General features: G+C 39.5%; 2 protein-coding genes and 2 long non-coding RNA genes across 5 annotated transcripts in view; 2 read left to right on the plus strand and 2 right to left on the minus strand.

The window, feature by feature from the left end:
- LOC111856188 (myosin heavy chain, fast skeletal muscle) overlaps positions 1 to 982 on the plus strand; it is a 34,090-nt gene extending 33,108 nt beyond the window's left edge. For both annotated transcript variants that reach the window (XM_072715612.1, XM_072715611.1), the window contains 2 exons: positions 295 to 426; positions 830 to 982. In XM_072715612.1, coding sequence (XP_072571713.1) covers positions 295 to 426; positions 830 to 847 — 150 coding nt within the window. In that variant the 3' untranslated portion in view covers positions 848 to 982. The remainder of the gene's footprint in view (positions 1 to 294; positions 427 to 829) is intronic.
- LOC140592311 (uncharacterized) lies at positions 299 to 4,942 on the minus strand. Its single transcript, XR_011992677.1, has 2 exons — positions 4,398 to 4,942; positions 299 to 418 (listed from the first exon to the last, which is right to left on the minus strand). It is a non-coding gene; the product is annotated as an uncharacterized lncRNA (long non-coding RNA).
- A 1,315-nt stretch (positions 4,943 to 6,257) lies between these two features.
- Positions 6,258 to 20,605, plus strand: LOC140592308 (myosin heavy chain, fast skeletal muscle-like). Its single transcript, XM_072715613.1, has 40 exons — positions 6,258 to 6,326; positions 6,971 to 7,183; positions 7,374 to 7,517; positions 7,604 to 7,760; positions 7,930 to 7,957; positions 8,056 to 8,167; positions 8,248 to 8,340; positions 8,436 to 8,499; positions 8,585 to 8,683; positions 8,763 to 8,866; positions 8,978 to 9,116; positions 9,199 to 9,317; positions 9,555 to 9,704; positions 9,813 to 9,983; positions 10,070 to 10,376; positions 10,511 to 10,581; positions 10,671 to 10,758; positions 11,303 to 11,420; positions 11,534 to 11,657; positions 11,756 to 11,892; positions 12,342 to 12,597; positions 12,732 to 12,974; positions 13,060 to 13,236; positions 13,318 to 13,463; positions 13,570 to 13,660; positions 13,736 to 14,125; positions 14,211 to 14,337; positions 14,431 to 14,549; positions 15,673 to 15,869; positions 15,956 to 16,139; positions 17,158 to 17,323; positions 17,500 to 17,624; positions 17,720 to 18,028; positions 18,111 to 18,314; positions 18,413 to 18,538; positions 18,643 to 18,813; positions 19,010 to 19,114; positions 19,229 to 19,324; positions 19,937 to 20,068; positions 20,470 to 20,605. Exons 2-40 carry the CDS (start codon positions 6,983 to 6,985, stop codon positions 20,485 to 20,487), a joined length of 5,808 nt encoding a protein of 1,935 aa, XP_072571714.1. The 5' UTR covers positions 6,258 to 6,326; positions 6,971 to 6,982; the 3' UTR covers positions 20,488 to 20,605.
- Positions 17,821 to 27,313, minus strand: LOC140592312 (uncharacterized). Its single transcript, XR_011992678.1, has 2 exons — positions 26,652 to 27,313; positions 17,821 to 20,060 (listed from the first exon to the last, which is right to left on the minus strand). It is a non-coding gene; the product is annotated as an uncharacterized lncRNA (long non-coding RNA).
- Positions 27,314 to 27,662: the final 349 nt, after the last annotated feature.

A 27,662-nucleotide genomic window follows, 5' to 3' on the forward strand; every position in this document is an offset into this window, starting at 1 on the left:
GTATGACCTGCATATTGAAACAAGAGATTATCTTTAAAATGTTTTACAGTTTGAGTCTTTAAAGAGTAGAATTTATTTCATCTTCAACTTTTTAGTTTTTGTCTTAAAAGATAAAAAGTTTGCATTTGTATACTTATATTAAAAGGGAAAATTGAATCAGTTCCAATTTCTAATAATTCCTAAAAATCTTTACTTATAAGAAAGTAACAATATTATCCAGATAATAGTGAAATTCTGTGAACCCATCTATGAAAATGCCAACTTGAACTGATGAGGTCTTTGACTGCTGCACAGGAGGAGCAGGCCAACACTCACCTGTCCAGGTTCAGGAAGGTGCAGCATGAGATGGAGGAAGCCCAGGAGCGTGCCGACATCGCTGAGTCTCAGGTCAACAAGCTGAGAGCCAAGAGCCGCGAAGCTGGAAAGGTATAATAAGCTCCAGTCATGCCTATCACACTGCACCCAATGGTTAATGATGTCAGGTAAAAGGCAACGTACGTCCGGGATGGATATCCGTCTGCCACACTGACTATCAGCAATTTAGAGACATCAATCCACCAAATGACTGGACCCACACAGACACTGGGAGGACCTATAAACTTCATACACACAGTCAGGGGAGGGATTTAAACCCTGGAGGCGGGAGGCTACAGTGCTCATGGACTGTGCTAACTCCACCTACTCTATATCATTATAATATTGAATATATTAGAGAGGTATTTACCAGAGATTTTTAACTTTTACTGCATAATAAACTGTGTTACTATAACTGTGAAAGCAAATATAAAGAATCGAAAGCATTCTAACTGGTTTTCTTATTTCTTTTAAGGGCAAGGAGGCCGAATGAGGGATGAAAACAACATGAGACAAAATAACGAGAAACCATATAATATGACTTTCTTGTGAATTGTCCTTCTGCAAAAAATTGTCAATAAAGTTACTTACTGTATTCATGTCTGCAAAAAAACTGGTAATTGTTTTCATTAATATGTCTACGCATCACCTTTACACTGAAATCGATCATTAATACTCTTTAGAACTTGAAGCACTGTCGGACCCTTTTAAAAGCAACTAAAATTCTTATGGCATTGTGTTCATTAATTTCTCTCGCAAAATTTAACAAGACACCACATTTCCAGTAGCACCAAGATTAGTGTGGAAAAATGTCATGGAAAATGGCTTTGGTATCATACATGCATATTTTGCTGTAGACTGGCAGATATTTTAAAAGGCAAGAAATAAACTACAGTGCATAACAGGTCAGTTATCTTTTGTTTTCAATTGTAATCCAGATAAGGCATTTAATTGGTCTCAAAACCAGCACACATCAAAACTACGTGAGTGTATGAACGCATCCACTTTATGCCCTCGCATCTGCACCACACTCACTCACCCATTGGGTGTTAAATTATTCTCAAAACCAGAACCACGTGTATGAACGTGCAAAATTGAAACAGGATCTCTGAAAAACTTAGTTTTTCTTGTTCCGACACTATGACAGTGTGAAACTGGCTGTTTACTCATCGACTGGTCAACAATTATTTTCTTCATCTTCTTCCAAAGCAAGCAGCCAATCACACGATGCAAAGTTACCAATCAATTAAGTGGAGAAATCAGCCACCGTTTCCCCTCCAAAGTCTCAAAACTCAACCTGCCGAGTGGGCAAGTGTTATGTGAGCAGGAAGAGAGGATGGGTATTCTGCTCGCGATGCATTATATAAAAGCTGAAAAGTTTTCAAATACAATATGTATTATATAACAGGTTGGATAAATAGACGTAGTTTATTGTTGATTTCATGTTCGTTGAAGTTTCTGCATTTTAACATATGTATTAAGTAATGTTATCTGTTATATAAATAAACTCATGTGAAACAAAAAATGTACGTTTTCAGGGTTGCCAAATCTGAAGCATCTGGCATGACACTCACGCTTTCAGACTCATGCTGGAAATTGTCACAATCGCGGAGCAGGCAAGCAGGCCAGCTGTGCCGGTAATTCGCACAAACAGGGTTTTATTAAGGGCAGACTGGCGACGAACACCAAACATTACAGCAATACAATGACGGAACTGGGGAATACTGACTGACACGGACTAAATACTAAAGACTAGCCAGAAATAACAGGACACTGGTGATCACAATCAGGAATTGACACGAGGTAACGAGGGGGCGTGGCACACACGAGGATCGTACGGAGCTGGGCGTGACAGAAATCTTACGGCAAATCTATATTATTCCATTATAAAACCTAAAATTAGCTACGTCAAAAGTGTATTTACACGGTTAAATACAAAAGCAGACTATTTACAAGGTAAGAACTGTTACATGTGTGCAGACATCTCGAATTGAAAATCTCACTCCAGCCAGCTGACCGAAGTTCTTTGTCACGTGACAATAAATAATATCAAAACGTTTTTGAAACGTACTGAATTAATTTGATTTGACCGTCAGGTACTGATTACATACAATGTTGATGCAACTAACAGGCTACTTAAATATATATCACACTATTAAATAGTTAGACATTATGATCTTCCAGACCTTTCCTTCAAGAATTTTTCTCTAACTGGACCTCATTAAATTTTAGTTGAATACCCCTGGCATAGAGGATGGGTTCTCCGCTACCCAGTGTATACGTGCACTGAATTTTATGTGCATGGGTTTTAATACTAAACGCCGTATCCTGGATCAATTCAATTTGCATAGTGCATTTAAGCATTACATTGCCTCAAAGCACTTTGCATTATTCCCGCACAATCCCAACATTTGCAACATACAGCAAGCCAGAGGCGATAACGGCAAGGAAAAACTTAGTAGGAAAAAATCTTAGGAACCAGACTCAAAGGGGAAGCCAAAGGGGGAGTCCACATAGGGTCTGTAACTGAGTTGATTAAACTTTGTTAGCGAATGAAATGTTGGGCTTATTGTACCATGGGAAATGTACTTTGCTTCAATAATACTGTAAAAAGAAAAAAATCAATACCAAATGGGGAAATAAGTTGCACCAACTAAACATTTTCCCATGTATTTGCTGCGTAGCTTAACCCCGCTACCCTGCTAGCATAGGCTACGCTTTAACTCTTTCATGCATAGTGTCTACTGTAGTGGATATCCATTTAAATTTGACTATCTTCTATATGAATTGGTTTTAAAAGAAAAGTCCTGCATAGACCTCTTTATGGGATGTTATCCCCATATGGAGATGAGTGTGAAAGCTAAAGGCAATAACAATTCTTCCATGAAACTAGTTTGGAAAGACAAGATGGCAGATGCTTGCAGGCCAGAATGCAACAAAAAGAAGCTTTCTGCAGGTTAGAAAACTATGGACAATGTGGAACGCTATAGAACACTATGCATGTTTATTAATAACAATGGGCCTCATTCACCAACCGTTTATACGAACAAATTTGTTCTTAAACCCCACGTACGCACTTATTTATGAAGATTCTGACATTCACCAATGTTTTCTTATCTGAATTTGTTCTTAGCTAAGAACAGAATCTACGCACACACAAGACCATTTGTACGCACATTTGAGTAATGCTAGTTTGTTCAAAATAATCGGTTATAGCAGTTTTGTTCATTCTACAGTTCATAAAATGAAAATATTTGAATAATTTCTTAAAGTAAAATATAAAAAATAATTTTAAAGTGTAAAAATTACTTTCATGGTAGTAACGGCGATCATGCGCGGATTATAAATAGGTCTGTTTCTGCGCATTGGCCTTGCTATCAAAATGGCATTTCTGTTACTTCTTGAAGAGCTTACCATACATGCTCTGAGAAGGGAACGCATGTTTGAAGATCATTTATATTTATTTGGCACACAGCGTTCACAGAGAAGGTGATATTTTTCCATGTATCAGCTTTCTTTGTGTATATGCGTGTGTGTGTGTATATAATCTCACTCTGTGTGTACATGTGTGTGTATGTATTCTCGCTATGTGTGCATGTGTGTGTGTGTATGTATTCTTGCTACAGTATGCGTGTACGTGTGTGTGTATGTATTCTTCCTCTGTTGTATAGGTTTCCTCCCGCAGTCCAAAGCCGCTTGCAGTGTGTGATTGTGCATGCATGTGTAAGTCCTGGATGGCACTGGCATTCCATCAGGGATGTCCCTTCCTCTGTACCCTCTGCTGCCTGGTAAAGGCACCAGGATCCCTGAAATCCTGACTAAGAGGATGGAGGATGGATGCAAAGCTGGATGGATACTGGGGGCTAATTTGTTAATTGATATAATCCGAAAACCAAAGCAATACAGCAAAGACATAGAATCTTATTAAGGAACTGCATTAGACACACTAACATTACACAATCATTCTACAACAAACAAAAACACAATCTTTTATGTAGTTCATTTTCTATTTCAAAGAAATTTCAGCCGTAAAGGTCACTTACTTTTCAGCATGATTTTCCTCTAAACCCAACATCTAAGCGACCCGAGCTTCCACACTGCTGAATATCAAAATAGGTTTGATACAAATTCACAATAACATCACAACAGTGGCACAGGTGCTTTGACAGCCAAGCTGATCGAGCAGCTATATTTGTATTTTGTCCTAATAAGAACACACAGCTGTGAGTAGGATATCAGGTGTTACATTTTATGGGGTATATGACCTGATCCTACTTTGTCACATGTGTAATCACTCCAGAATTTTTAATACTCCCCAGTCTTCATTTGCCCGTATCATATCACCACTGTGAAGGAAAACCGTCCCACCAGAGGACAAATCCAATAACAGGATTGTTTAATCAGATCCCCTGTTGCCATATATACTTGTCGGAAAGAATGAGATCACATTGCAGTGCTACTTCTGAAGTACAAATGATAAAGTTCACCATGTTTCCCATCAGGTTTATAGAAAGTAGAGTAATGCTATTGCTGACATTCCCCTTAAAGACTGAATTTAAGAATGAGATCTCAGTAAAGCAATTTATAACGTCCCATTATTCTGATTCTGTATAATGAATGATTATTTTAAATATCTTTGTAGTATTATTAATAGTAGTTATGTGATATTGATATTGACAGTGATATTCATATTGACTTATATGGCTGACATGTTTCTCTAAAGGTCTAACTCACAAGTCAGTGAAAATAACGAGTGCTGACAGCTATAAACAAACTTTGACACAAGCAATAACTAATAACTGCAATATGTCTCATACACACTATGTCTTAAACAGATTAAACGTGAGATTATACAAATATTAAATGTGTGGAAAAACACATCAAAACTGGATGAATTTGTGAGTTTTCACACATTTTCTGATGTGATGATAAAGGAAAAATATGTGAAAGTGTTTAGAAGGCATAGGAAGCACAATTTAAATTACTTAGATTCCACAACCTCTGGTGTGGTGTGACAAACCTATTTTTCACTATTCAACATGGCTATTCACCAAATTAAAGACTGGTGTGAAAGCTGCGATGTTTTTATTGCTCTATTTACATAATTATTTTGACATTTTTAAAATTTCATGCCTCTAATTAATATAGACAAGAAATTTGTGTAAAATGTAGAACGCTGAACAATTGCGCAGTTACCCTGCAATGGTATGTGACATTAGGCACTCTGTTCTGCCTGTGCTAAAGCTGTTAATAAGATGGCTCAGAATCAAGAGAACACATGTAGAACTGTAAAGTACAAGATACTATAATATATGATTTATATAATTATTGCAAAAAAAATACTTACAGGAATAGTTAAATAAGCAAACAAAACTTCTGTAAAAATGCTAACAATTTACTAAGATAAACTGTAAAGGGATCAGACACAGATACTAATTAATCCATATTTAATCCATATTTAATCCACTAGGTATTTTTTGAATACAAAAATCAAAACAGGCAACTTTCTTATAATAAAATCTTTATGTTTATGAGCTAAAAATAATATCTCTTCTCTTCGTACAGCAGTAAGTATAGCAGTTAGAGTGTGAAAACACATGACCAAATACAGCAGGAACTTTTTGCTGAGCAACCACTCATGTCTCTATAAAAGCAGCAGCTCCAGAAACTTCTCTGAACTGTTAGGCATCCAGCACAGGTGAGTGAATCTTAATGTGATGCTGCATCCAATCCAATCCTAAATTTGGTCCATTGAGACAATTCATTATCCAGAGCACAATTATGCTTTTTTTAAATCGGATTCTTAGTAAAAGCCCTAAATTGTTAGGTATGGGTAGTTCTCTTAATAAGTAAATGATGCCATCCTTCTGTAAAATGCAATACTACTAATGATAGCTGTGATAAGAAAATTACCAATAATGTTTTTCAGATTCCAGCCTACATACTACTCTTCTGTGTTGTCGTCCAAGGAGGTAAATAACAGCTGCTCCCTTTATTAACAGCCGTGATAAAAAGGAAGAGAACAGTACAGCATGTGGCAAATCACAATCACACAATTACATCTGAGGTCAATTCAGTCACTAGACCCACCGTAGAATTATCTGCCACTCTAACTGAGCAGATCCCTAATTCATACAGGTAAACCACACAAAAGACACCAGCTGAAAATCCTTAATTTACTTATTTCTAAAACGCCATTGTCTAGTTATACAAACCTGAAAGTAGGAGTCAAAATAGTATCAAAGTGGTATCAAAAACTACAAGAAGTAGCTGAAAACAAAACAAAGACATATGGGAATTCAGACCTTCTATAGGAAGGGTAAGACTAAATATTTTGTCGATTGATGAGAGGGAAAACATTCTTTAAGTTACAAATGGGTTTAACAGAAAGGATTTAGTTGAACATGACCATGCATTAGATAAGCAGGTAAAGAAAATAGATTTCAACCAGTAGTCATCTATTAAATATTAGTCTGAAAAATATATATAAATAAATCAGTTTAGTAAGTATAGCTATGCTGAATCCATTTCAAACTGCCAAACATAATCATTGACTATACAGCTAAAGCACTGAAGTTTTTTAATCTGTACTAACTTCGACCATCTTCTTCTGCAGTAAACCGCCATCATGGGGGATGGAGAAATGGAGTGTTTTGGCCCGGCGGCCATTTACCTCCGGAAGCCAGAGAAAGAGAGGATTGAGGCCCAGAGCAAACCCTTTGATGCCAAAACATCCTATTTTGTGGCTGAACCGAAGGAGATGTACCTCAAAGGGGTTCTTCAAAGTAGAGAGGGGGGCAAAGCCACTGTTAAGACTTTGTGTGGGCAAGTAAGTACAACTGTGTACCTAACAGATTAATTACAGATCATTCGTACAAACTTATTAAGCTTTTCATTTTAAAATATGTCCTACTTGAACTATGGTAATCAATCAATTACAAAGCAATTTTATTTTAAATGTCATTTTTTTGTGACTTTGCCCATATCTCAGAACAAATCACTGTGTCTCTTTAAACCAGACCATCACAGTTAAGGAGGATGACATTCATCCCATGAACCCTCCAAAGTACGATAAAATGGAGGACATGGCCATGATGACCCACCTCAATGAGCCCGCTGTGCTGTACAACCTCAAAGAGCGTTACGCAGCATGGATGATCTACGTAGGTTTTTACATTAAATCTGTTTGATGCGTCCTTTCATATAAAAAAGTACATGTATGAATAAATGTTTACTTTCTGTATTACAGACCTACTCTGGGCTGTTCTGTGTCACTGTGAACCCCTACAAGTGGCTCCCAGTGTACGATGCTATTGTTGTGTCCGGCTACAGGGGCAAGAAGAGAATTGAAGCTCCTCCCCATATCTTCTCCATTTCTGACAATGCCTTTCAGTTCATGCACACAGGTATGAATAACCCAAAATGAGAATCTAATGATTTTTAATATAAGGAGTCATTTGACATTGGATATTTTACATGTACAGATTTACTAGTTATACAATGAGTTTATTTAGGGGTGAAAACTATGCATTGTTACAAAACATAAAACAACACATCTCCTTATCATTCTTACAGATCGTGAGAACCAGTCAGTCTTGATTACGTAAGTATCTCAATGCTATCTAACCTTAACAAAAAAAGAGCAGCTTGAAAACCAAAACGCGCATTACACCTGAGTCTATTTCCCATACTCACCCATAGTGGAGAATCCGGTGCAGGAAAGACTGTGAACACCAAACGTGTCATCCAGTATTTTGCCACAGTCGGCGCTTCAGACAAGAAAAAAGCTGAGCCTGTTCCTGGAAAAATGCAGGTGAGAGAGAAAAGCAAGGACTATTAATAAGGAACATATATACAGAAGCAAGAGTCTCAATGCTCCAGTGTCTCCTGTAGGGTTCCCTGGAAGATCAAATTGTTGCAGCGAACCCTCTGCTGGAGGCTTATGGTAATGCCAAGACTGTGAGGAATGACAACTCCTCTCGTTTTGTAAGTTATTTAATCTAATTTTTCCTTAAATTTCACTCCCAGAATTAGCTGCAAAATTACTGTTTTAAAGTTCTAATACTTTCATTATATTATAGGGTAAATTCATCAGAATCCATTTTGGGCCAACAGGGAAACTGGCTTCTGCTGATATTGAAACTTGTAAGTTCTCATCTCCCAAATGATTTACTTCTATTTAATTCAGCACAAAATGATAAATTAAAATGTTGCAAACTCCTATTGACAGATTTGCTGGAAAAGTCAAGAGTCACTTTCCAGCTGTCAGCTGAGAGAAGCTACCACATCTTCTATCAACTTATGACAGGCCACAAACCAGAGCTGCTTGGTATGTTCCCAGTGTCTGGGGTAAACTGGAGTTTTGTATCTGCGGTTTACATCTGCAAATATTTTCTTCATCTTTACAGAGGCACTTCTGATCACCACCAATCCATATGACTACCCCATGATTAGTCAAGGGGAGATTGCTGTTAAAAGTATCAATGACATTGAAGAATTTATAGCCACAGACGTGAGTAAATGATTAATGAAACATCACATTCTTTTAATCATAGTATTACAACAGAAATTTGTTTTTATCATTCTTGGAATTAAAATCATGTTTCTGTTCTGAATTATGCAGACTGCCATTGACATCTTGGGCTTTAATGCTGAGGAGAAAATAGGCATCTACAAACTGACTGGAGCAGTGATGCATCATGGGAACATGAAGTTCAAGCAGAAGCAGAGAGAGGAGCAGGCAGAACCTGATGGCACTGAGGGTAACTGATATGATAACCTCAACCATACAATAATTTATCCAGAGTTATAGATCATTAACCAAACATGTTATTCATATTTCAGTGGCCGATAAAATCGCCTACCTCATGGGCCTGAACTCAGCTGACATGCTGAAGGCTCTGTGCTACCCCAGAGTGAAGGTCGGGAATGAGTTTGTGACCAAGGGGCAGACTGTACCTCAGGTAAGGAATGCAGCATTAACATTGCATGTATTCACTGAATATTTAATAGTTTTGGTATAATTTGCACTTACTGCTGCAAAAAAGTGACACTACCTGGGTTAAATATAATTTTAATTACATTGTTAATATTAAATTTCATAAAAGCACTCTGTTGTAAACGAGGTTAACTGCTACTTTGGCCGTGTATAAATACATTTATGAGAGTTTAGAAAAAAATATTCTTTTTGCATCAATTAGGTGAACAATTCCGTTAGCGCCCTCTGCAAATCAGTCTATGAAAAAATGTTCTTGTGGATGGTGATTCGCATCAATGAGATGTTGGACACCAAGCAGCAGAGACAGTACTTCATTGGTGTGCTGGATATCGCCGGCTTTGAAATCTTTGATGTGAGTGAATGTTTTCAGTGTTATCTATTATTTACAATAATGACATTCCATTTATTATTATATTATTTATTTGCTTTGTAGAATAATATGTACTGTTTTTCTCATCAGTTCAACACATTGGAGCAGCTGTGCATCAACTTCACCAATGAGAAACTGCAACAGTTCTTCAACCATCACATGTTTGTGCTGGAACAAGAGGAGTACAAGAAAGAGGGGATTGAGTGGGAGTTCATTGACTTTGGTATGGACTTGGCTGCCTGCATTGAGCTTATTGAGAAGGTTTGTAAAATGGACATTGATGTATGTGAATAATTTCCTCCATTATCTCATCATTAGGCATCAATAATCTGTTGTGTCTCCAACAGCCAATGGGCATCTTCTCCATCCTTGAAGAGGAGTGCATGTTCCCCAAGGCTACAGACACAAGCTTCAAAAACAAGCTGTATGACCAGCATCTGGGCAAAAATAACGCCTTCCAGAAGCCCAAACCTGCTAAAGGCAAAGCTGAGGCCCACTTCTCCCTGGTGCACTATGCTGGCACTGTGGATTACAACATCGGCGGCTGGCTGGACAAGAACAAGGATCCTCTGAATGACTCTGTAGTGCAACTCTACCAGAAGTCTGCGCTGAAATTACTGGCATTTTTGTATGCAGCTCATGCTTCAGCAGACGGTATTTATAATTTCAGATTTATATATATATACTGTAGAAAGGATTTAGATAACAGGATCAGGAAGAGTGATAATCATAATTATATATACATCAATAAATTAGATCATGATGAAAAACTTTTTATATGTAAACAGAGGCTGGTGGTGGCAAGAAGGGAGGCAAGAAGAAGGGTGGCTCCTTCCAGACTGTGTCTGCTCTGTTCAGGGTACAGTACATATTGTAATCAGTTACTGTCTGCAATATCTATACATGCCTCCATCTTATGTCAATGACATACAACCTGTCATCCTACAGGAGAACCTGGGCAAGCTGATGACCAACCTGAGAAGCACTCACCCTCACTTTGTGCGCTGCCTGATTCCAAACGAATCAAAGACACCAGGTTTGACCAGCACTGCACATTACATCAACTGCATAAACATCAATATTAAAGGAGTTTCACCAGGTTTATTTAAGAAATACCATACGAGAAGGAGTGTGATTGTACTCTAATAAATCTTGGCCTGTGGCCTGATGCCTACGAGCAAATCACAGCCATGGAGTACAACCACGTGACTTCAAGTATGTTATTGCTTTTATTTAACAATGCCACGAGTAACATTTAGAAGGCAACAGTAATAAGCCACAACAGATAATACTTTGATAGATTATTTATTTAAACATTTACAGGCCACCGGAAAAAAAAATTCCCACTAGTCAGCTGTTGACAATCAACACAAAAATTGTAGCACAACACAGCTCACTAACGTCCAACGACTTCGCATCATTTACATAAAGCGGAGTGATTCATCGGATGTGAAATGTCCAAGGATGGTTATACTCTGATAACAGCACTTATAGAACACCTCTCGTCCAATCAGATTTGTTGGCTGGAACTGTCTAATCTGATTTTATGTATAATTCCTTTAATTTCATTTGTCCTCCAGGTCTAATGGAGAACTTCCTCGTTATCCATCAACTGAGGTGTAACGGTGTGCTGGAAGGTATCAGGATCTGCAGAAAGGGTTTCCCCAGCAGAATCCTGTATGGTGACTTCAAGCAGAGGTCATTTCACACACTTCTCTTTCATGGATTATTCTATAAAGAGAATAACTTTTCTAATTAAATGTCAATGGCAAATAGATGTATAACTAATAAAAGCTAAACATAAATTACAGATACAAAGTCCTGAATGCCAGTGTGATTCCGGAAGGACAGTTCATTGATAACAAGAAGGCTTCAGAGAAGCTCTTGGGTTCAATAGATGTCGACCACACTCAGTACAAGTTTGGCCACACCAAGGTAAAAGGCTGAAGATATCTGTGTCATACTATTTCTAACACACATTGCAGGATTCATAATCCTGTTATTTACCTAATATCTACTACATCTGTTGCCAGGTGTTCTTCAAAGCCGGTTTGCTGGGTCAACTGGAAGAGATGCGAGATGACAAACTGGCCACTTTGGTCACCATGACTCAGGCCCTGTGCCGCGGGTACCTCATGAGAAGGGAGTTTGTAAAGATGATGGAGAGGAGGTAAATTGTTAAAGACATTAGAATGTTTGCACCCTGTGTCTCGTGGTTTTCTTCTTGGTACTTTTCCTCTCACAGTCCAAACACATGTAGATAGGAGAGTCTCTTAAATGCCTGCAGTGCGTGACTGTGTATGTGAATTTCCATGTTGATGTGCCCTTGTATGGAGTAGCATCCCATTCTGGGTGTACCTCAGCCATGTGCCCATGCTTACCAGCCTCAAGGACCCCTAGGAAACCCTGGCTGGGAAAAGCCATAAGAAGATGCATAGATGGATGTATATGTAGCAAAATGCTGTATTGAGTAGCATGCAATTTTTAAATTCAGTTTCATTTAATTACTGTGAATTGTTGTCAGTTATTTTAGCAATTATTACAATGTGTCATTTTGAAAAACACATGGACAATCTGTACAAATTTTGTAGACCAAGTTCTCTTGTGCTCTTGCTTCAGAGAGTCCATTTACAGCATCCAATACAACATCCGCTCATTCATGAATGTTAAAACCTGGCCATGGATGAAAGTGTACTTCAAGATCAAGCCGCTCCTGAAGAGCGCAGAGGCTGAGAAGGAAATGGCCAACATGAAGGAGGAGTTTGGGAAGACCAAAGAAGACCTGACGAAAGCACTGGCCAAGAAGAAGGAGCTGGAGGAGAAAATGGTTGCCCTGCTGCAGGAGAAGAATGACCTGCAGTTACAAGTACAGTCGGTATGTAAATAATCTGATTGCGTGATAGAGATATGAAAATACTCAACCAACCATAATGACTGGTAAAAACTGTTTAGTATAGAGGAATTTTGATCTTACAATTTGAAAAAATGGCTAATTTGTTTTACATTTAGGAAACTGAGAATCTCTCAGACGCAGAGGAGAGGTGTGAGGGACTCATCAAAAGTAAAATCCAGCTTGAAGCAAAACTCAAAGAGACAAATGAGAGGCTGGAGGATGAGGAGGAAATCAATGCTGAGTTGACTGCCAAGAAGAGGAAACTGGAGGATGAATGTTCTGAGCTAAAGAAAGACATAGATGACTTGGAGCTGACCTTGGCTAAAGTGGAGAAGGAGAAACATGCCACAGAAAACAAGGTTAATGTTAAATCATTTACAAATGTGCATGTTTGACTAATTTTCATAACTCTTTGTAACTAAGTATGGAATGCTTTCCTCTCAGGTTAAAAACCTTACTGAGGAGATGGCCACTCAGGATGAGACCATTGCCAAGCTGACCAAGGAAAAGAAAGCCCTCCAGGAATCACACCAGCAGACCCTGGATGATCTCCAAGCAGAAGAAGACAAAGTCAACACTCTGACCAAAGCCAAGACCAAGCTTGAACAGCAAGTGGATGATGTAAGGAAAAAAATCATTGTGTTATGCCTCTAAATACCAAAAAATATATGATTCAGATCAATAACTTGATTTTATCTGTAGCTTGAAGGCTCTTTGGAACAAGAGAAAAAGCTACGCATGGATCTTGAGAGAGCCAAGAGAAAGCTTGAGGGAGACCTGAAACTTGCCCAGGAATCTATAATGGACCTGGAGAATGATAAGCAGCAGTCAGAGGAGAAGATAAAGAAGTAAGAATATTGTCAAAATAAAACTGTGAGAAAACCTAAGTCCCTAGTTTATCCCCAAGTATAAAAATGATATTGAATATTGAGAATGTGTGATTACTGTCCACAGGAAGGACTTTGAGACTAGCCAGCTTCTGAGCAAAATTGAGGATGAACAGACACTGGGTGCTCAGCTTCAGAAGAAGATTAAAGAGCTGCAGGTAAACTCTTGGTACTTCAAATGAACAATGTGGAGCTATCTAGTACTATGACTTACACACTGTCATGTATTTTAGGCTCGTATTGAGGAGCTGGAGGAAGAAATTGAGGCTGAACGTGCTGCCAGGGCCAAGGTTGAGAAACAGAGGGCTGATCTGTCCAGGGAACTTGAGGAGATCAGTGAGAGGCTTGAGGAAGCTGGTGGTGCAACCTCTGCTCAGATCGAGATGAACAAGAAGCGTGAGGCTGAGTTCCAGAAGCTGCGCCGTGATCTTGAAGAGTCCACCCTGCAGCACGAGGCTACAGCTGCTGCCCTCCGTAAGAAGCAGGCTGACAGCGTAGCAGAGCTGGGGGAACAAATCGACAACCTTCAGCGTGTCAAGCAGAAGCTGGAGAAGGAGAAGAGTGAATACAAAATGGAAATCGATGACCTGAGCAGCAACATGGAGGCTGTTGCAAAATCAAAGGTATGAGGAAACTAGGATGTTTGAAGCTATTAATGCAGATTTGTGGACATCACACTTTAAAAAAAAAAAAATTAAATTCTGACAGGCCAATCTGGAGAAAATGTGCCGCACCCTTGAAGATCAACTAAGTGAACTTAAGTCAAAGAATGATGAAAACGTTCGTCAGCTAAATGACATGAGTGCACAGAAAGCAAGACTCCAGACCGAGAATGGTAGGTAAAATACAGACTACTTTTAGGTAATACTGTAAATATCAATAGGGGTAATATCTAAGTATTATGATTTTGTTTCATTTGTATATTTAGGTGAATTTGGTCGTCAGCTTGAGGAGAAAGAAGCTCTTGTTTCCCAGCTGACTAGAGGTAAACAGGCCTACACACAGCAGATTGAGGAACTCAAGAGACACGTTGAAGAGGAAGTCAAGGTAACTAAAACTGTAGTTCTAAATTTTACCAATAAGCAAGACAAGAAAGACGCATTCCTTCGTATCAATACTGATTTTAAAGCTATAAGAGCTATCATGATTACTCAATTACACTTGACTATTAAAAGGCATCGATTCTAAATTTCTTTCTCAGATTCTCAGAAATACGGTAGAAGGAAGACGGCGTAGAGCAGGAGGGTCCAAATAAAGAGTGAAAGCATCAGATGTGTGGAAGCATTTCATATTAAAAGTCAATGAAAATGCAGTTGACTCTCAGTATTGTAAAGCAAACATTAAATATCACCACAGCAGGACTGCAATACAATTATATCTTAAAATAAGGCCATTTAGCCACTGAGAGTAGCTGAGCCTGTCTTAGTCCTAATTTTGACTTAAATCATTTTCATTTTCAAAAACAATAGCTGCTAACAAAAGTCAGTCCCATCACTTAACAGCATGAAAGTGATTAAATTTAACTAAATAGCCAAATGGAAGTTATTATCACCAAAGACAGTGGTGTTGCCGTTGGGCTATGCCAACAGACAAAAAGCAATGCTGACAAATCACTTGTATTTCCTCAATATTTCCATGCAGCGGAAGATGAATCTCTTTTCGTGGTCAGTTTGTCTTCGCAATTTTTCACTTCACTAATGTGTAATTCCTCACAAACTCGCCACATGGTACAACAACAAGGACGAGAATAATTATGATTGTCTCGGAGAGTGCGTGCAGGGCACATTTAACAAGCAGTGTCGCAAAATATTAGACTGATTTTTCTTTTTAACATCTACTACATTATTTTCACAAGAAACCATGATTAAATTTGCAAAGCTTGCTCAGTTTTGTTTCCAGCGACTGAGTAAAAAAATTTTTAGTGCAACTTATACATGGTTTGAACCTAGCAGACTACTGCAGTCATTGCAATGTAACAATTACGTAAGTATGAAATGCCAAATCAATATTTTAACATTGTGTTTTGTGCAAACCTAATTGAGGACGGCACAGTGGCACTATGGATACTTGGTGTAATCATCAGATTATTCACTATATTACTTATTATTGGTATAATTGATAGTGATGGCCCAAGAAACAATGTATTCATACTGTTTTTTTCCATTTTAAGGCCAAGAACGCTCTGGCCCACGCTGTGCAATCAGCTCGACATGACTGTGACCTCCTCAGAGAGCAATATGAGGAGGAGCAGGAGGCCAAGGCTGAACTGCAGCGTGGAATGTCCAAGGCCAACAGTGAGGTGGCTCAGTGGAGGACCAAATATGAGACTGATGCCATCCAGCGTACTGAGGAGCTCGAGGAGGCCAAGTAACTACATTGATTTAACAACTTCACTTAACTTCATTAATTTATGTCAAAATGGCAATTTCAATCAAATTAAATTTTCATCACAGGAAAAAGCTTGCTCAGCGTCTGCAAGACGCAGAGGAATCTATTGAGGCTGTCAATGCCAAATGTGCTTCTCTGGAGAAAACCAAACAGAGACTGCAGGGTGAGGTGGAGGACCTCATGATTGATGTAGAACGAGCAAATGCATTAGCTGCCAACTTAGACAAAAAACAAAGGAACTTTGATAAGGTTAGTACCTACAGTACTATATACTGCATATTACAATATACAGTGGTACCTTGGTTTACGAGCATAATTCGTTCCGGAAACATGCTTGTAATCCAAAGCACTCGTATATCAAAGCAAATTTTCCCATTAGAAATAATGGAAACTCATATGATCCGTTCCACAACTCAAAAATATTCATATAAAAATTATTAATACAAAATATCAAGTAAAAATACATAAAACAAATTAACCTGCGCTTTACCTTTAAAAGAATCGTGGATGGTGTGAGGGAGACGAGAGAGGAGAAGAGGAGGGTTATTTTGTAGGACGACTTTCACTATAATTAACAGAATCACTGCTATCTGTTGGCTCACTGGAATCTTTTTCTGTTTGTGCGACTTTAACAAGGAACCCATCCAATGACAGCCTCTTTTGCCTTTTCGATTTCACAAAAATGTGGACATTGCATTGTCGTTAAACAGATTCATCGCTCGCACTGCTATGCCCTTATTCAGGTGGTGCTTTTCTACTAAATTTTGACTATACGAGTGAGGCATGCCGACTGAGACCAAGCATGGGAGACGATTACCCACAATTACGCAGCGTCAGAAAGTGAATAACCATTGGTTCAGTTGTGATGACGTGCGTTCGGCGTCAAAACAAGAAGCGCACGCATGCGCTTCCTGTTTTGAAGCCGAGCGCACGTAAAAACAAGAAAAACAAGGAGCGCATGTGTGCCATATGATTTTTGATGATACTTGGTGCTCGTGAACCAGGACTTGCTCGGTTTCCAAGTCAAAATTTATTAAAAATCTTTGCTCGTCTTGCGGAACACTCGTAAACCGCGTTACTCGTACTGTAAATAAACTGTAGTGAACCACAAATCTAACAGAGGTACAATATCTCCTAATAACTTTTCTTAGTTAGCAACCCGTATTATAATACAACGTCTGGGTTCACTTTCTCACCAGCTGGGATCTAAAAAGCACTATCTGAAATCTCAGCTACTCTCACTGTCTTGTATGTTTCATGTTTTTAGGTCCTGGCAGAATGGAAGCAAAAGTATGAAGAAAGTCAGGCAGAGCTGGAAGGGGCTCTGAAAGAGGCTCGTTCTCTCAGTACTGAACTGTTCAAGATGAAGAACTCCTATGAGGAAACTCTGGACCACCTGGAGACCATGAAGAGAGAGAACAAGAACCTGCAGCGTATGTCCACTGCATGTTATTCAGATATTCAGATTTAATATTATATTACAGTAATTAGTATAATCATTCTGACTTCATTTGAGGTTCAATGAAGGGAAAAGTCATTGATTATTTAAAAACACAAGCTATGGGATATATATAGGTCCCTGTTTTAATAATTTCTCATCGTTATACAGAGGAGATCTCAGATTTGACAGAACAAATTGGTGAAACTGGAAAGACCATTCATGAGTTGGAGAAGGGAAAGAAAACTGTAGAGACTGAAAAGACAGAAATCCAGACTGCTCTAGAGGAAGCTGAGGTAATTTATTCAAAGACAAAGAAAATCAAAGCTAATTCACTATCTACAGAACTTATGTTTTGTATTTTTATTTTACATAACAATTAATTTTACAGGCCACACTGGAGCATGAGGAGTCTAAGATCCTACGTGTCCAGCTGGAGCTCAACCAGGTCAAGGGTGAAATTGACAGGAAGCTGGCTGAGAAAGATGAGGAGATGGAGCAGATCAAGAGGAACAGCCAGAGGGTCATTGATTCCATGCAGACCACTTTGGATGCAGAAGTCAGGAGCAGAAATGATGCTCTGAGGGTCAAGAAGAAGATGGAGGGAGACCTCAATGAAATGGAGATTCAGCTCAGCCATGCCAACCGTCAGGCTGCCGAGTCCCAGAAACAACTGAGAAATGTCCAGGGACAGCTTAAGGTATGTATACAGTTATCTTGACAATAAAAAGGAAGAGTGTATCTCTGAATAAGAAGATAATGGAAGATGTGTTATCCTACAGGATGCCCAACTACACCTTGATGAAGCTATAAGGGGACAGGAGGAGATGAAGGAGCAGGTTGCCATGGTGGAGCGCAGGAACACTCTGATGCTGGCTGAGATTGAGGAGCTGAGAGTTGCCCTGGAGCAGACAGAGAGAGGCCGCAAAGTGGCCGAGCAGGAGCTGGTCGATGCCAGTGAGCGTGTTGGACTGCTGCACTCCCAGGTATGTTTGAAACATCAAAAGTTATGTATGGTCATCACAGAGTTATCGCTCTAATTAAGTTGTGTATGTTATAATGAAAATACCTTAATGTCTTTCAGAACACCAGCCTGATTAACACCAAGAAGAAGCTTGAAGGTGACCTTGTTCAGGTCCAGGGTGAGGTGGACGATGCCATTCAGGAAGCCAGAAATGCAGAGGAGAAGGCCAAGAAGGCCATTACTGATGTGAGTCATGTATTAAAACAAAAATTACTTTGAGACTGTAAAACAGTAGAATATCCAGGACCAACATCATTCATATAAACAACGATTCCGAATGAACCTTTCAGGCTGCCATGATGGCAGAGGAGCTGAAGAAGGAGCAGGACACCAGCGCCCACCTGGAGAGGATGAAGAAGAACCTTGAGGTCACAGTGAAGGACCTGCAGCACCGTCTGGACGAGGCTGAGAGCCTGGCCATGAAGGGTGGAAAGAAACAGCTACAGAAACTGGAAACCAGGGTGAGCAGTACAACTGATAAACTGTGTTTATGAGAAAGCTACTAATCTCTTATCATTTGGTAACTTTAAAGGGACACTGAAATGGATGGACTTGCGTTGTCCATATTTTGTACATTATTAGCATATTACTGCCTTAACATTTGACAAATATTTGAGAAAGTCACAGGAAAAAAAAATCAAATTTTTTACATTTAAGGTACGCGAGCTGGAATCTGAGGTTGAAGCTGAACAGAGACGTGGAGCTGATGCTGTTAAAGGTGTCCGAAAATATGAGAGGAGGGTCAAGGAGCTTACGTACCAGGTAGATTTTTCAAAATGTATATTTTCAATATAAATATTTATATTAATCTTTACAGAAACATGGTAAAAATTACAGTGAAGACTGCTGGTATCTAATAATCTATACTTACTGTAGACTGAGGAGGACAAGAAGAATGTGACCAGACTGCAGGATCTGGTGGACAAGCTGCAACTAAAAGTGAAGTCCTACAAGAGACAGGCTGAGGAAGCTGTAAGTATCATTTTCTATTAAAAGATGCTAATTTCCTAATTCCAGAGCTGAGCCATAATATGATTTCCACAAAAGCTGAATTCTGATCATATTCATGTCCTGCCAAGCCGATCCTTCTGTTTTCAGTCACGCCAATTCCGCATTTATCTTACTGTACCTCTCATTTTTGTCCTTCTGTGATTCATTACAGCTGCCTCTCATTGTGCTCCCTCGTTAGTCCCTGTTATAAGTGCCTCCCAGTCCTGTACTCCCCAGTTCTGACATTGACGTTGCCATTTCTGTTAGTTTAGTTGTGAGTTCCAGTTTTGACCTTCCCTGTGATTTCCTGTCTATTGATTTATAATAAACCCATCTTGTTTTTGCCCTTCGTCCCGTCCGACACAACACTGATCATCTGATGAAATATTATGACTGTGTGACCTGCATCTTGAACCGAGACATTATCTCTAAAATGTTTTATATTTTGAGTCTTTAAAGAGTAGAATTTATTTTATCTTCAGCTTGTTAGTTTTTTCTTATCCAGATTGTCTCAAAAGATAAAAAGCTTAAATTTGTATAATTATATTAAAAGGGAAAGCTGAATCACTGATGAGGTCTTTGATTGCTGCACAGGAGGAGCAGGCCAACACTCACCTGTCCAGGTTCAGGAAGGTGCAGCATGAGATGGAGGAAGCCCAGGAGCGTGCTGACATCGCTGAGTCTCAGGTCAACAAGCTGAGAGCCAAGAGCCGCGAAGCTGGAAAGGTATAATAAGCTCCAGTCATGCCTATCACACTGCACCCAATGGTTAATGATGTCAGGTAAAAGGCAATGTACGTCCCGGATGGATATCCGTCTGCCACACTGACTATCAGCAATTTAGAGACATCAATCCACCAAATGACTGGACCCACACAGACACTGGGAGGACCTATAAACTTCATACACACAGTGAGGGGAGGGATTTAAACCCTGGAGGCGGGAGGTTACAGTGCTCATGGACTGTGCTAACTCCACCTACTCTATATCATTATAATACTGAATATATTAGAGAGGTATTTACCAGAGATTTTTAACTTTTACTGCATAATAAACTGTGTTACTATAACTGTGAAAGCAAATATAAAGAATTGAAAGCATTCTAACTGATTGTCATTTCTTTTAAGGGCAAGGAGGCCGAATGAAGGATGAAAACAACATGAGACAAAGTAACGAGAAACCATATAATATGACTTTCTTGTGAATTGTCCTTCTGCAAAAAAAATGTCAATAAAGTTACTTATTCATGTCTGCAAAAAAAAACTGGCAATTTCTTTCATTAATATCTCTACGGATCACTCTTACAACACTGAAATTGATCATTAATTCTTTTTAGAACTTGAAGCGCTGTTGGACCATTTTAAAGGCAACTAAAATTCTTATGCCATTGTGTTCATTAATTTTTTAATCCAAAATTTAACAAGATACCACATTTCCAGTAGCACTAAAAACAGTGTGACAAAATGCCATGGAAAATGGCTTTGGTATCATACATACATATTTTGCTGTATACTGGCAAGTGTAATTTTACAACAAATTACAGTGCAAACAGGTCTCTCATCTTTTGTTTTCAAGTGTAATCCAGGATTCAATTCAGATCAATTCAATTTTATTTGTATAGAGCATTTCCACATTACATTGCCTCAAAGTACTTTATATTATTCCTGTCCAATGCCCCCAGACAGCAAGGCAGAGGTGAGAGTGACAAGGAAAAATTCCCTAGTAGGAAGAAACCTTAGGAGGAACCAGATTCAGAGGGGAAATCGATCGCAATATATATGCTCCAAACAGGGCTGGACTAGGACCAAAAAATGGCCCTAGCTTTTTTTGGTCTTGGTGGCCCGCTACGATTATTTATACGATATGCGAAAGTACATGACATACAAGAGGATATATGTGTACGTTGTGTGATTTCAAAAAGTAAAATAAAGCGCAGCAGCTAACAAGGAAGAGAGTAACCATGTTAAAAAATTGATATGCTCTTTCACTACTCAGGGATTCATCTTGGGAGAGATGGCCACAGTGTCACAATCCCCACCTTGAAGTGAAAGTGGAAACATAAGCATCTGATAATGCATCCATGCATTCGGGTATAGCCCATTCAAGTGTCATGTAGCCTAACTTTTTATACAATTTAGACAGCACAGAATCATTAACCTATTTTAACGCATTTATTTATACAACCACATACTGTATTTCCCACATTTTGACATCAGTGATGCAGTGAAGATAGTCTCTATTTCTTGACGCCAACCCTCCCCATTGTTCCGGGCTTGGGACCGGTGTTCTGAAATTTTTTCCTACCTAAAATATTTTCCTACCCGTAGCGGAAATTTATAACCATATCTGTTATTTTGTCCTACCATGTGATAATATCCAACCAGCATAAATATCTGCTCCCCTCTCTAAGGGTGGTACAGTAGGACATTATTATAGATGCAAACACTTCATAAATATCTGCTCCCCTCTCTCTTAAGGGTGGTAGGACATTATTATAGATGTAAACACTCCATAAATATCTGCTCCCCTCTCTCTTAAGGGTGGTAGGACATTATTATACAGTAGATGTAAACACTCCATAAATATCTGCTCCCCTCTCTCTTAAGGGTGGTAGGACATTATTATAGACGTAAACACTTCATAAATATCTGTTCCCCTCTCTGTTAAGGGTGGTAGAACATTATTATAGACGTAAACACTCCATAAATATCTGCTCCCCTCTATGTTAAGGGTGGTAGGACATTATTATAGACATAAACAGTCTATAAATATCTGCTCCCCTCCATGTTTAGGGTGGTAGGACATTATTAAAGATACAGAAATATATAGTTATCTTTCATATTGTCATAGTTAATCTTTAAATGTCCATGTTCTACCCTTTAGTGAATGTATCTGAGTATCCTAACCCATCCTTACTCATTAGACCAGCAGGTCCATTTCATATTTAAATCATTTTGGAATGTGAATATGTCACGTTCGGCAGGCAGGCGAGCTGGGAAGCAGGCAAGATCAGCCGGATAGACGGGTAAACGGGTTTTAATGGTCACTAAAGGACAGACAGGCACGAACATCCGGACAATACAATGACAGATCTGCGAGACAGTGGGAGACGCGGACTAATATACACCAGACAAGTCAAAAGGAACAGGAAACAGGTGATGACAATCAGGGATTAACATGAGGTAACGAGGTGGGCGTGGCACACACGAGGATCGGACGGAGCTGGGCGTGACAGAACCCCCCCCCCCCAAAGGCGCGCACAACGGGCGCGCCCGAGGGGAGGTGACGGACAAAACGAGGGAACAGGACCTGAAAATCAAAAACCAAGACATCACCGTGGCACAGGAAACAAAACAGAAACAGAAAACAAGCAGAGGGGCAGAAACCAAGACATCACCGTGGCACAGGAAACAAAACAGAAACAGAAAACAAGCAGAGGGGCAGAAACCAAGACAAAACCTGACAAAGGACTGGGAACGCGGACAGACAGACCTGGAAGGGAGACACAGGGGAAACACCCACAGGTGGAGCAAAAGGAACAGGAGGAGAAGGAGCAGGAATAGGAGGGATAAAGGGACGAGGAGCAGACCAGAGAGACCAGACAGGAAGGGACGGAGGACAAAGGGGAGCCCGAGGGAGCCCAGACGGGCGGCGGCCGGAGGGGCCGCAGGCGAGAGGGAGGCAGGAGCCGCAGGGGACCACACAGGGGCCAAGGGGACGCGTTGAGGGAGTGACGGAGGGGACACGGAGGGAACACCGGCGCAGGCAGGCAGGAGGGGGAAGCCGCAGCAGGCGAAGGCATAGCTGGAGCCGGGGAAGGCGCCGTCCGACGCCAAGCCAAAGCAGGGGGACCCGGAGGAGGCCGACACAGAGCCGGAGGCAGGACCGAAGACCGGCACCTAGGCACCGGGGGGGACCCGGAGGCGACCACCGAGCCGGCACCGCAGGACCCGCGGGCAGCCACCGAGCCACGGGGCTTCTTCCTTTCCTTTTTCCCTGCGCCTCTTCTTCTTTCGCCGGCTGGGGCAGGTCGGTAGAGGCGGGGTTGCCTCTGAGAAGGAGAGCGGCGACTGCCGCTTCTCCTCCCATTCGCGGACGAACTGCTGCAAAAGCACGTGCACTTCCGCCATTGCGTGCGCTTCTGTGCGTGGGGTTACCTACTGTAGTAGGGTCCAGCTCTTCTCCGCCAGGGCGAGTAAGATGGGATCCTCTCGGATCTCCGGCAGCTTTCGCCAGTAACACACCTTGTGCAGTAGGACGAGACATAGGTCCTCATCCTGCCGCGGTGAGTCTTTGGGGAGATCTGTTATTATGTCACGTTCGGCAGGCAGGCGAGCCGGGAAGCAGGCGAGATCAGCCGGATAGACGGGTAAACGGGTTTTAATGGTCACTAAAGGACAGACAGGCACGAAGCTGGGCGTGACAGAGCTGGGCATGACAGAATATTTCATATAAGATGACCACTGTGTAGAGCCCTATTATTCAAATCACGGTCCTCGAGGTCCAAGCACTGCTGGTTTTCCAGCCTTCCTTTACCTGTGAGCAAGATGTGAAGCCTCTGACCATTCAGAGTCAGTAATTATTAAATGACCTGGGAGAACTGAAAACAAGGCCTGGATTTGGAATCAAGGTCCAGATTTGAAGAGCCTTGTGGCCTGTACTACGAAGCGCGGTTACTGGCTTATCGGGGTAATTGTCGGATTTAAGGTACCACAGTTTAAATGGACTTCGTATTCGCTCACTTACATTTTGCCAAGACTACCTTAGATTCAACAAGTTACCCCGGTAAGCCAGTAACCACGTTTCGTAGTATAGGCCCCTGGTGTATAGTATAGAATACACTGCATGTATATATATAAATAAATAAATAAATAAATAAATAAATATCCTTAAAAAAGAACAGCAATAAATGAATCACACATGTTGTACTAATTAAGTTGTTATTTAATTAACTGGAATAATGTTTTTTTTTTTGTCCAATCACACGCACCTAGTTGAGCTGGCCTGTTCCCTTAAGTGGCTGGGTTAGGCTAAACAATATACATATTTACAAAGACTACAATACAACATCCCATAATATGTAGTCTAACAAAACCCAGTTTAAAGAAGGTAGCCTACCTGGCGAAACTGCAAACAAACAAATTAAAAGGTCCACGACATATAATCGGGCCATATCCAACAAAAAGCTGTTTTTAAGAACGTAGCCTACATGGTGAAATTGAATTACTTTCTGGACCAACATACGCAACATTCGTCAGACGGATGAGGGCGTTAGTTAACCTTTAGATCCTACCCATCATGCATTGCAGTTTTTTGCAAATCCGGAAAACCATTAAATACAAAAGGAACAGCTTAGTTTGACTTCAAAACATTACTATGTATTATATTTTAAGTTTATTGTAGGGATTTTACAGATTTTCCTTTTTTATTAAAAAAATTACACCATACACCCACCATAATAAGAATGAATAACAAAAATAAGAGATATATAAAATACCAAGTCACAGATGAGGTATAAACAGTATAATTTAGCTGTCAAGAGCTTTAGAGAAATTATGTTAGTATAATATTATATGTATTTAGTATAATCGAGTGGCCTCTACGATCCAGGGGAGGGCCCCGGGCCGGGCCAAAAATATGCGTCGGCCCACCAGGCATTGCCTGGTATGCCAGATGGCCAGTCCAGCCCTGGCTCCAAATTTTTAAGGCCGCGTTGGTGCAGGAAGCAGGAGGATAACCCGCAACCTGGATTTCTCTTGGAAAAAAAGATGGCCATTCATACATATTGTACACATGAATTTCATCATACAAATACACTTTTCAAATATACTATCAATATAGTCTTCCATTCAGGTTTATGGTATTCTATTACTTGGAAAAAATATTTTCATGAGTAAATTTCTTTACACACTATTACATCCTCTTTAAATTCTCCTTCAATCCCATTTTAAAACATTTATAGTATGTTGAAATTAAATCATTGAAAAACATCAGAAAAAGGGACAGCATGGTGGTGCAGTGGTTAGCACTGTCACCTCACCCCTCTGGGACCTGGGTTCAAGTATCTGCCAGGGTTCCGTCTGTGTGGAGTTTGCAAGTTCTCCCCATGATGTCATGGGGTTTCCTTCAGGTACTCTGCTTTTGCCAAAAACATGCTGAGGCTGACTGAAGTTACCAAATTGCCCACAGGTGTGTGTGTTTGAGGGAATGGGGTGTGAATGTGCCCTGTGATGGGTTGGTGCCCCATCCTGGGTTGTTCCTTGCCTTGCACCCAAAGGCTCCGGACCCCCATGACCCTAAACAGGGTAAGTGGTTTCAGGAAATAGATGGATGTTGTGAATTATGTGAAAAGGCAAATAATGTTCATATGAAGTAATTGGAAAAATCAACAAAACTCCCACGTAATGTTAGTTTTAAAGCTACAGCATTTATAATTACAGCAAGACATACAACAGCTCAGAGTCCACTTATTAAAATGTAATTTCCAGCCTGTAAACAAAAACTGAAGTCCAACCTTAAGAATCAACTGAATGATCAACTCTTTTGTATTTGCATGCATTTCACCATATTTATGTACTATTAAAATCTCTATTATTTTAATACAAAAATGCATGGTTACTGATTGTGGTCAGTTAATAATTTTTGTCTGCTTAGTACTTGCAGAAGAACATAAAAAACCAGCTATGGTCTGTTGAGTTACATACCAAATATAAGGATTAAACCCAGCATTTCTGTCTTTTTGTAATCAATATGTAATGTTTATTTTGTCTATTTGTAGACTGATAAAACATGTCAGAGGTTCTTCAATCTCTCCAGTTGTAAAAACATGTACTGTATATACCTTTCTGACAATGCTTTTTAACAATCCCACTGAGATTTTTTGATTAATTTATAAGCTCAGAACTAAATTAGTACTCAGCACATAATAAAAATGATTTATTCAGATTTAACTTCACAAGACATTAAACAGGGTGTCCAAGGCTTTTTTGGGAGTATGTTTGTATTGAATAATAAGTGCAAATTTAAATATGTGATTATGATCTTTGAAACTTTAATGAGAATTTTGCAGAGAATGCATATATTAAAAACTATAAATAATCTTGGCAGATTTTTGTTTAAAAAAAGGGCATATTTTACATTAAGCCTAACCTAAGGTACAACAGATTAATCATTATTAATTAAAAATAATGGAGCAAAAGTTCAAACCAGCAGAATATTATAAATATAGCACAAATATAAGCATGCATTTATATTATTAGTTAAAATACCAAACTGATAACTACAAATTTAAAAAATTGTTGTCAAATACCTTATTTAAGCAACAAAGATGATAGTCAGTAAGGCTGATAATCATTTTCAAGCCTACTGCATTGCGCCTGACTTTTGTGAAGGGAAAGAATCTCAAGACCAATTAGATATAAAAGTATGGTCAGAAGCTAGCTTCACAATAAAACCAAGTGTCTATTTTTGCATTTAATCCAAATGAGAACGCTGTCTTATGGTTACTATATCAAGTATCACATTTTATTAAATATATAACCTGATATCTGTCATAAGTGTTGTGATGGAGTGCTTGTGCGCTGAGTAGGTACGTTTGAATCGCTGTGGGGAGTCCGGTCAGAACTACCCTTTTCATTTTTAATGCCTAATCTGCTATGGCCAATATGATATCACCTTTACCATTGAAAAACGAGTTTTACTACATCATATATCTAGAATTTAAATGGCATAATTTGATCCTTTGTTGGCTACATAGTGAATACATGAGGTTACTTGGAGGAAGTTCAGTAACTTTAGCTCTACACTAAGCTGCCCTATTTCAGGCACTGGGAATTTTCTTGCCTGAATAACCTAGATGGACATTATCCACAGTGTATTAAAGTGTTTCATCCCTACAGACAACAATTCTGTCTCCCAAAAATGGCACATATCCCAGAAGGTAAAGTCAAGAAGAGAGGATTTGTAACCAATTCATTTACCAGAATTCCATGTGTCATCTTAGTCACAACAATAGAATCGCATAATTCATCTCATACTATATCATTTATCAGTATATATGATTAATGATACAATGTTAATTTCGGATAAAACAAAAAATATTATATACTGATTCTATTGAATAAATCTCATTATTGCAAAGCATGATACAAAATAACTAAGAGAATTAATTTGCAATACAGTTGAATCCTACTTCTTTGGACAGTCACAGAAATGCTCAGTGTTGCAAATCTGAAATTGGGAGAGACAAGAACTATAATCAACTTGTTACAGACCATCATGCCTCTAGGCCAAAATGGACAGAAATGAAGCTGCCTTAGCT

Source organism: Paramormyrops kingsleyae, chromosome 8 (genome assembly GCF_048594095.1).
Source record: "Paramormyrops kingsleyae isolate MSU_618 chromosome 8, PKINGS_0.4, whole genome shotgun sequence".
Lineage (NCBI taxonomy): Eukaryota > Metazoa > Chordata > Actinopteri > Osteoglossiformes > Mormyridae > Paramormyrops > Paramormyrops kingsleyae.

Excerpts from the sequence above, each read along its gene's own strand:
- LOC140592308 (XM_072715613.1), top strand. The coding sequence starts at position 6,983 with ATGGGGGATGGAGAAATGGAGTGTTTTGGCCCGGCGGCCATTTACCTC. Across the intron at positions 8,684-8,762 it reads CCACAAACCAGAGCTGCTTG|AGGCACTTCTGATCACCACC; the intron begins GTATGTTCCCAG and ends TCATCTTTACAG. Across the intron at positions 13,464-13,569 it reads TCAGAGGAGAAGATAAAGAA|GAAGGACTTTGAGACTAGCC; the intron begins GTAAGAATATTG and ends TACTGTCCACAG.